This window comes from Nanorana parkeri, unplaced genomic scaffold (genome assembly GCF_000935625.1).
Source record: "Nanorana parkeri isolate BGI_ZX_2015 unplaced genomic scaffold, ASM93562v1 scaffold2587, whole genome shotgun sequence".
Classification (NCBI taxonomy): domain Eukaryota; kingdom Metazoa; phylum Chordata; class Amphibia; order Anura; family Dicroglossidae; genus Nanorana; species Nanorana parkeri.
Window position 1 is genome coordinate 117,674 of NW_017308855.1, and position 9,699 is coordinate 127,372.

The window sequence follows — 9,699 nt, forward strand, 5'->3', positions numbered from 1 at the left end:
TTAGCATGGCTGCGACCCAGGAAACATTTTAGGCAAGGTCGGGTTCACAATATTTTTTTTCCCCACCGCATGCTCACTTTGAAATGCCCTCGGGGGTCAGCAGGATTACTTGAAAGGTCAACCTACCGATCACTTTTTTACGCAAGATCCCAAAGACTGCCGGGGGTCACCTGGAACGGAAGCAGTGGAGGGCAGGGGATGAGCTTTCATTGCGTCCGATGAGCGGCCAACCCTTCACCGATCTTCAGCGCTCCCCCCCGTAGCTTCTCCTGAGACGTTTCAAAAAGTCTGCACATCCGACGCCCTACGAGCCGCGGCGTCACATGGCCGTGATGTCACTGTGGTGTTCCACTGTCTCTACCTCCGTCACTTCCGTCCCCTCCAGCTCCTCCGTGGACACGATGATCGTCTCTCCCTCGTCCAGTTCCGTGCAGTCGTCCCCGTTGACGTGCTGCCTCGACAGGTCCTCCAGCCTCAGCCTGTAGCTCTCCGCTTCCTTCTCCTTGGCCATGAGCTGCTGCCTGTACTCGCTGGCCCGCTGGTTGGCCTCGTGCAGCTGTTGCTGCAGCATCTTCGTGGCGACATCCGGCTGCTTGGCCTTAAAAGAGAAATACAAAACAATAATGGTCAGAAGTGTGAAGACTGCCACACGCGTGATCTCGGGGTGTACGCCGTCCTCCTGTAACAGGCCTGCTATATGGCCGCTAGGCCCGACCACTGCATCATGGGAGGAGGTTACCTGCTCCCTCGGACTGTCAATATTTCACCATAGCTCTGAGCAATTAAAAGGAGAAGTATGTGGTCAGGGCTTTTCCCCATAGTTCTCCTTAGGGTAACGGGAGGGCACAAGCAGAAGAGCTCCAATACTCTCTTCTCCGGCAGCCCAGGTCTCCCAGCTTCCTGCACTGCAGCCTGCGACAGTCTCTTTAGCATTTGTCAATTCCAGGAGTGACTGATGTCTGCACCCCTCGCACTACGTTACTAGTAGGGATGCGCCGATACCGAATGCTCCCATACTGGAACTTCCAGTCAGAGGATGATCTCCCTCTGACCGGCAGTGCCGAGGGAGCATGGAGCCGGCTTCCTTTCCAATCAGGAAGTCAGGCGGTGGATTATGACCCGCCTCCTGGCTTCGTGGTTGGCTAGGAAGCCAGCTTCACTTGTTGCTACCAATCAGGAAGCCAGGCAGCACGCAATGACCCATCTCCCTGATTGGTCAGGAAGCCAGGCTGGCTAGGAACAAGTGAATCCTGCTTCCTAGCCAATCAGGAAGCCGGGAGGCAGGTCATGACGTGCTGCTCGGCTTCCTGTTTGGCTAGGATGCCAACTTCACTTGTTGGGAGGCAGCCTGGCTTCTTACCCAAGGAAGGAAGCCAAGCGGCATGTCACGACTGGCATCATGGCTTCCTGATTGGTCAGGAAGCCAGGCTGCCTAGCAACAAGTGAAGCTGGCTTCATAGCCAATCAGGAACTGGACGGCACCTCATGACTCGCCGCCCGGCTTCCTGATTGGTCAGGAAGCCAGGCAGCCTCAGCAAGTGAAGCCGGTGTTCTTTTGCTAGAACGGCCGGCTTCACAGGCAATCAGGAAGCCGGGTGACGGGCCATGATCCGCCGCTTGACTTCCTGATAATTTACAAAAAACGCCTCTGCCCCCCGGTTATGGTTTTGCACTTCACAATAAAAAGAACAGTTTCTGGTCTGGAAGGCTTCTTACCGTGCTGCTCGCTGCGTTTCTTTCACCAGCTTCTGTCCTTTGTCTCTTGGTTGGAGGAGGCTCGTCTTCCGTCACCACCTCTTCTATGATGTCTTCTTCTGGTATTGCAACAACTGGGGGGTGGGAGGGAGGAGACCATTACAGCCGGTTCAGCTGATGTCAATGACCATATACCAAACTGGCCGAGGTGCAAAATTAAATTCACAAAGCTGAAATCGGACATTCACTATATTGCCAAAAGTATCGGGAAGTCTTTACACGCACATGAACTCTAATGGCATCCCAGTCTTAGTCCGTAGGGTTCAGTATTGGGTTGGCTCCGCCCTTTGCCGCTATAACAGCTCCGCCTCTTCTGGGAAGGCGTCCGCAAGGTTTAGGGGTGTGTCTATGGGAATGTTGGACCATTTGTGAGGTCAGGTACTGATGTTGGGGGAGGGGCTCGCAGTCTCCGCCTCTAATTCATCCCAAAGGTGTTCTATGGGGTTGAGGTCAGGACTCTGTGCGGCCAGTCACGTTCCTCCCCCCCAAACATGTCTTTATGGACCTTGCTTTGTGCAGTCATGCTGGAAAAGGAAGGGGCCGTCCCCAAACTCCTCCCACAAAGTTGTCCAAAATGTCTTGGTGTGCTGAGGCCTTAAGAGTTCCCTTCACTGGAACTAAGGGGCGGAGCCCAACCCCGATAAAAAACCGCCCCCCCCCCCATCAAACTTTACACTTGGCACAATGCAGTCAGACAAATACCGTTCCCCTGGCAACCGCCAAACCCAGACACGCCCATCGGATTGCCAGCCAGAGAAGCGTGATTGGTCACTCCAGAGACCACGCCTCCACTTCTCTAGAGTCCAGTGGCGGCGCGCTTTACACCACGGCATCCCACGCTTTGCATTGCACTTGGTGATGTGCGGCTTGGATGCAGCTGCTCGGCCATGGAAACACATTCCATGAAGCTCTCTACGGTATACTGAGCTTAGGTTAACGGAACGATGCTAGTTTATGTCCTCCCGTGACCCTTAGGAGAACTATGGGGGGGAAAACACTGACCCCATAGTTCTCCTTTAGAGACAGTTACCTTGTTCCCATTCGGTTTTTACAAGGTGATCATACCCCCCCCTCTCCTTGAAGTCCGTCCAGCTAACGCCTCCGTCATGCTCTCACTCACTCCAGCACCACTACTATACCTTCCTTATACCGCAGTGTAGAGCGCACGTCTTCCATACACGGCACACTGGTACATGTGGCGGATCCTTTTTTGGACTTTGTGTTCCTATACTGTGCATAGTGCGCTTGCTGATATTTCAGTCTACGGGTATATGTGACCATTCTAGGTAGATCGGGGTCCCCCAGTCTTTGCAGGAAAAGGTTCCCCAATAACCGGCTGATCACACCTACGCAGCGTATAACAGACGTTTACCTTGTTCGCCATTCTGAATGGTCACTAGAAGCGGGTGGCGCATGTGCTGGGAGGTGTGGAGTTGCCCCAACTGGACTCCGTCTGTTACTATGGTTATGACTCTCTGGTCGCCGTTTTCCATCACCGAATCGCCAACGGAGCCTGGTTAGAAGACATACAAATTACTTTTCTGCCGAGATGAAAGTAAAAACACAGAAAATCAAAATCAACTGTTCCCGACAGGGAATCCCTCGTCGCTCGATCCAAAACTACAACAAACTTTTGGCTTAAAGCGGAACTCTGGTATTTTTTTTTTTGCAACGGGGTCCCCCTGCACTGCTCTAGGGGTAGAGGATAAATGGCCATTCACACTGAGCGTATAATCGCGCATATTTGCTGCGAGAAGTCGCTCGGCCAATGATTTTTCAATGGAGCCATTCTATTCTCCAGCTCCATGGCGCCTGGCGCTCGTCGCTTGTGCAGGACCCTTTTTCCCCGCAGATGTCGCGCGATTTTTCTATTTTTGCACGCGGGCCCCACGGTGAAGGTCGCCCGAACAGTCGCGGAAATCCGCTCGAGGTAAGTGCCGCTGAGTGCGAGTGGGGGCCTTAGGCTGCGATACTTACCCTATTCCTCTCTCAGGCAAGTTTCTACAACACCGTGCGCCTGATCCCCCGACGTCGCTTCTCGGCGCTCTCACGCTGACATCATCACGTACAGTGCAGGATCAATAGTCCTGCATTCCACATGAGGACCGGAAAGAAGAAGAGGACGGGGCTGAAACCGTGCCAGGGCGAGAAATAAGGGAAGCATTACACCTTATTCCACTACCCAAGGGGTGGGCAACCTCGGCACTCCGGCTGTGGTGCAACTACAAGTCCCAGAAGACATTCAAACACCGTCAGCCACAGGCATGACCTCGAAGAGGCATTGTGGGATTTGTAGTGCCGAGGTTGCCCACTCCTGCTCTACCCCTAACACTTAAGAATATAACCCTTGAAGTCCAGGGGGGAAGGAGTGGAGAGAGGGGGGGCACAGCCTCTGCAAAGCATTGCAACCGTGATCAGTGCATGGCTCAGGCTTCTGCAAACCTCTTCCCCCAGGCCGAGGTATGGATTTGGCTGCAGGAAGTGCCACTGAACCACAGCAAACAGGAAGGAGGGATGGCCAGCATGCCATGACGCATTCCTGCAGGGAGAAGTAAGAAGGTAAGTGTATGTGTGTATGGGAGGGGGTAGCACAGAGGGGCATGGAGCCATGTGTCATGTTACACCTTGTATATGGGTGCAACATGAAGAAGGCAAGTGTATGCGTGTATGGGAGGGGGGAGCATAGGGGACATGGGGTATGCAGCCATGTGTCATGTTACACCTTGTATATGGGTGCAACATGAAGAAGGCAAGTGTATGCGTGTATGGGAGGGGGGAGCATAGGGGACATGGGGTATGCAGCCATGTGTCATGTTACACCTTGTATATGGGTGCAACATGAAGAAGGCAAGTGTATGCGTGTATGGGAGGGGGTAGCACAGAGGGACATGGGGTATGCAGCCATGTGTCATGTTACACCTCCAATATGGGTGCAGCATGAAGAAGGCAAGTGTATGCGTGTATGGGAGGGGGGAGCATAGGGGGACATGGGGTATGCAGCCATGTGTCATGTTACACCTCGAATATGGGTGCAGCATGAAGTAAGAAGGCAAGTGTATGCGTGTATGGGAGGGGGGAGCATAGGGGGACATGGGGTATGCAGCCATGTTTCATGTTACACCTTAAATATGGGTACAACACGAACTAAAAGTTGGACTAAGTCTTTATCACTCTCCCAGCACGGGGCATTGTGTGTGTGAAGACTCAGAAGGGCGTACTGCGGTCACAAAGCAGTTAAGAGTAGACTGGATGCTTCCCTTCCTACGAAGGGTCCTCACAGTTCTATCACGGAACGTCCTCTTTCTCGCCCCCCATTGGCCGGCTGCTTTGGAAGTAGACACGCCGCATTAAAGTGGAAGTGAGGTCTGTTAAGAGTGCCGACAGGTTGCTTTTATAAGAGAAAAGAGACCCTGTTATGTCTCATGTGCGATTGGGATTTCTCCCTGCCTGTCAGCGCCATAACTGTACGCATGTGCAGCTCAGTACGGGTCTGTACCAGGACAAAAAGGGGACACTGGTGAGCATTCCGGGGTGAAAGGTCATCCCCAGCCCATTAAGATGGAAAAAATTAGACATGATGGCAAAAAGCTCCGGGGGAGGTGGGTACATTTTACAATTTGATCAGGTGGTATAGTTGCGCTTTAAGGTGAGCGCATATTTGCAGTGATCACACCACAGGAAGCAGCTCTCACCCCCGCTGCGGAGTCCAGAGACAGTAGATGCGGCCCCCAAGCACAGAATTAGGGTCATTGATTGCGATGTTTCCTCCGTTGCTGGTTTCTGCAGAGAAGCAACCAAGAGGATATCAAAAATATTCAATGACGGTCACAGTACAAAGCCCATCCAGCAGAGTAGGGACTATCCATAGGAATGAATGGGGCTGTGGCAAGCGTGTGCACTAGGTATAGGACCCGGCCGGGATGTATGGGATGCAGAGCCATCCAGCAGAGTAGGGACCTTCCATAGGAATGAATGGGGCTGTGGCGAGCGTGTGCACTAGGTATAGGACCCGGCCGGGATGCAGAGCCATCCAGCAGAGTAGGGACCTTCCATAGGAATGAATGGGGCTGTGGCGAGCGTGTGCACTAGGTATAGGACCCGGCCGGGATGCAGAGCCATCCAGCAGAGTAGGGACCTTCCATAGGAATGAATGGGGCTGTGGCGAGCGTGTGCACTAGGTATAGGACCCGGCCGGGATGCAGAGCCATCCAGCAGAGTAGGGACCTTCCATAGGAATGAATGGGGCTGTGGCGAGCGTGTGCACTAGGTATAGGACCCGGCCGGGATGCAGAGCCATCCAGCAGAGTAGGGACCTTCCATAGGAATGAATGGGGCTGTGGCGAGCGTGTGCACTAGGTATAGGACCCGGCCGGGATGCAGAGCCATCCAGCAGAGTAGGGACCTTCCATAGGAATGAATGGGGCTGTGGCGAGCGTGTGCACTAGGTATAGGACCCGGCCGGGATGCAGAGCCATCCAGCAGAGTAGGGACCTTCCATAGGAATGAATGGGGCTGTGGCGAGCGTGTGCACTAGGTATAGGACCCGGCCGGGATGCAGAGCCATCCAGCAGAGTAGGGACCTTCCATAGGAATGAATGGGGCTGTGGCGAGCGTGTGCACTAGGTATAGGACCCGGCCGGGATGCAGAGCCATCCAGCAGAGTAGGGACCTTCCATAGGAATGAATGGGGCTGTGGCGAGCGTGTGCACTAGGTATAGGACCCGGCCGGGATGCAGAGCCATCCAGCAGAGTAGGGACCTTCCATAGGAATGAATGGGGCTGTGGCGAGCGTGTGCACTAGGTATAGGACCCGGCCGGGATGCAGAGCCATCCAGCAGAGTAGGGACCTTCCATAGGAATGAATGGGGCTGTGGCGAGCGTGTGCACTAGGTATAGGACCCGGCCGGGATGCAGAGCCATCCAGCAGAGTAGGGACCTTCCATAGGAATGAATGGGGCTGTGGCGAGCGTGTGCACTAGGTATAGGACCCGGCCGGGATGCAGAGCCATCCAGCAGAGTAGGGACCTTCCATAGGAATGAATGGGGCTGTGGCGAGCGTGTGCACTAGGTATAGGACCCGGCCGGGATGCAGAGCCATCCAGCAGAGTAGGGACCTTCCATAGGAATGAATGGGGCTGTGGCGAGCGTGTGCACTAGGTATAGGACCCGGCCGGGATGCAGAGCCATCCAGCAGAGTAGGGACCTTCCATAGGAATGAATGGGGCTGTGGCGAGCGTGTGCACTAGGTATAGGACCCGGCCGGGATGCAGAGCCATCCAGCAGAGTAGGGACCTTCCATAGGAATGAATGGGGCTGTGGCGAGCGTGTGCACTAGGTATAGGACCCGGCCGGGATGCAGAGCCATCCAGCAGAGTAGGGACCTTCCATAGGAATGAATGGGGCTGTGGCGAGCGTGTGCACTAGGTATAGGACCCGGCCGGGATGCAGAGCCATCCAGCAGAGTAGGGACCTTCCATAGGAATGAATGGGGCTGTGGCGAGCGTGTGCACTAGGTATAGGACCCGGCCGGGATGCAGAGCCATCCAGCAGAGTAGGGACCTTCCATAGGAATGAATGGGGCTGTGGCGAGCGTGTGCACTAGGTATAGGACCCGGCCGGGATGCAGAGCCATCCAGCAGAGTAGGGACCTTCCATAGGAATGAATGGGGCTGTGGCGAGCGTGTGCACTAGGTATAGGACCCGGCCGGGATGCAGAGCCATCCAGCAGAGTAGGGACCTTCCATAGGAATGAATGGGGCTGTGGCGAGCGTGTGCACTAGGTATAGGACCCGGCCGGGATGCAGAGCCATCCAGCAGAGTAGGGACCTTCCATAGGAATGAATGGGGCTGTGGCGAGCGTGTGCACTAGGTATAGGACCCGGCCGGGATGCAGAGCCATCCAGCAGAGTAGGGACCTTCCATAGGAATGAATGGGGCTGTGGCGAGCGTGTGCACTAGGTATAGGACCCGGCCGGGATGCAGAGCCATCCAGCAGAGTAGGGACCTTCCATAGGAATGAATGGGGCTGTGGCGAGCGTGTGCACTAGGTATAGGACCCGGCCGGGATGCAGAGCCATCCAGCAGAGTAGGGACCTTCCATAGGAATGAATGGGGCTGTGGCGAGCGTGTGCACTAGGTATAGGACCCGGCCGGGATGCAGAGCCATCCAGCAGAGTAGGGACCTTCCATAGGAATGAATGGGGCTGTGGCGAGCGTGTGCACTAGGTATAGGACCCGGCCGGGATGCAGAGCCATCCAGCAGAGTAGGGACCTTCCATAGGAATGAATGGGGCTGTGGCGAGCGTGTGCACTAGGTATAGGACCCGGCCGGGATGCAGAGCCATCCAGCAGAGTAGGGACCTTCCATAGGAATGAATGGGGCTGTGGCGAGCGTGTGCACTAGGTATAGGACCCGGCCGGGATGCAGAGCCATCCAGCAGAGTAGGGACCTTCCATAGGAATGAATGGGGCTGTGGCGAGCGTGTGCACTAGGTATAGGACCCGGCCGGGATGCAGAGCCATCCAGCAGAGTAGGGACCTTCCATAGGAATGAATGGGGCTGTGGCGAGCGTGTGCACTAGGTATAGGACCCGGCCGGGATGCAGAGCCATCCAGCAGAGTAGGGACTATCCATAGGAATGAATGGGGCTGTGGCGAGTGTGTGCATTATGTATAGGACCCGGCCGGGATGCAGAGCCATCCAGCAGAGTAGGGACTATCCATAGGAATGAATGGGGCTGTGGCGAGTGTGTGCACTAGGTATAGGACTCGGCCGGGACGTGCAGCACCGGGCAGAGCCATCCAGCAGACCACTCAGGACTAGGCAAGTATGGAACTATGTCGGCTGCACTCAGCGGTGGGAGGTTTACCTCAAAGGCAACTTCCCTAAAAGAACCTGCCAGAAATCTGGTGAGCTGATAACTTCCTGTGCTCTCTGCCTGTGTTGCACTCTTATCAGTTACAATGTTCTCAGCTAGCTCTGTGGACTATAGAACACCTCCCCCACTTCATAGAGAACAGGAGAGGGGAAGGTTTCTGTAATCCTGTCCTGATACAGAGCAGTGAGTGAGCATTGTAAATAACCCGTGACATCATTGCCTTTCCCCAATGATGTCACAGGCATCGAAAGAAGGGATCAGCGAGTTGGCGCAAGCCATATCTCTCCCCCCCCCCCTAGGCATGCCTCGCAGCTTGCTGTCAATCAAGGGCTGAGGGCGGGATGGGCGGTTTAGGACCGGGGGGTGAACGATGAACATATCCAGATATTGGAGGAGCATTGTAGTGATGTCAGCATTGAGGGCGGGATGGGCAGTTTTAGGACCGGGGGGTGAACGATGAACATATCCAGATATTGGAGGAGCATTGTAGTGATGTCAGCGCTGAGGGCGGGATGGACGGTTTTAGGACCGGGGGGTGAACGATGAACATAACCAGACACTGTAGTGATGTCAGAAGCCATAGAGAGGAATGTATCTACGGGACCAGTAGCCGGCTTGTAAATGCGTGAGTGACAGCTGGCTCCGCCTATCCAGAGGCTGTACCCGCCTCTCCCCCGTCCGTTCCGCCAGTCAGCACTGGCGGATCGGAGGGGGGGAATCCCGCCCCTCCCCCTGTCATGGCAGAGAGCCGTGACAGGATCGAGAAGTGAGCGAACGCCGGTATGTGTTCCCTCACTTCCCGATCTACTGAGCCGACCTGTGACAGTCTCATTGTCACGGGTCGGCTGGAACTATGAGGTGAGTGAAAAGAACTCCCCTCATAGTTCTCCTTTAACTCTGGTTAGTCATGCAAGGGGCATGCCCGGGTCCCTTGCATGACTATCGGCTGACGGTGAAGGGCGAGGAGGCGGAGGCCTGGCCCTAGCAGCGCAGGGACCCAGCATTGCCGCTCCAGTGGCTTTGAGACAAGTTAGGGCCCCATTAGCGACGCTGCTCGTCTGATGTC

General features: G+C 55.2%; 1 protein-coding gene and 1 long non-coding RNA gene across 2 annotated transcripts in view; both read right to left on the bottom strand.

Moving 5' to 3' along the window:
- Nucleotides 1-238: 238 nt before the first annotated feature.
- The window catches only part of LOC108801969 (GA-binding protein subunit beta-2-like), a 12,979-nt gene continuing 3,518 nt past the window's right edge, over nucleotides 239-9,699 (bottom strand). The window contains exons 6-8 of the mRNA XM_018573873.1: nucleotides 3,128-3,268; nucleotides 1,717-1,829; nucleotides 239-598 (exon numbers count right to left, since the gene is read on the bottom strand). Coding sequence (XP_018429375.1) covers nucleotides 320-598; nucleotides 1,717-1,829; nucleotides 3,128-3,268 — 533 coding nt within the window. The 3' untranslated portion in view covers nucleotides 239-319. The remainder of the gene's footprint in view (nucleotides 599-1,716; nucleotides 1,830-3,127; nucleotides 3,269-9,699) is intronic.
- On the bottom strand, nucleotides 1,759-3,246 carry LOC108801971. Its single transcript, XR_001942189.1, has 2 exons — nucleotides 3,128-3,246; nucleotides 1,759-1,829 (listed from the first exon to the last, which is right to left on the bottom strand). It is a non-coding gene; the product is annotated as an uncharacterized LOC108801971 (long non-coding RNA).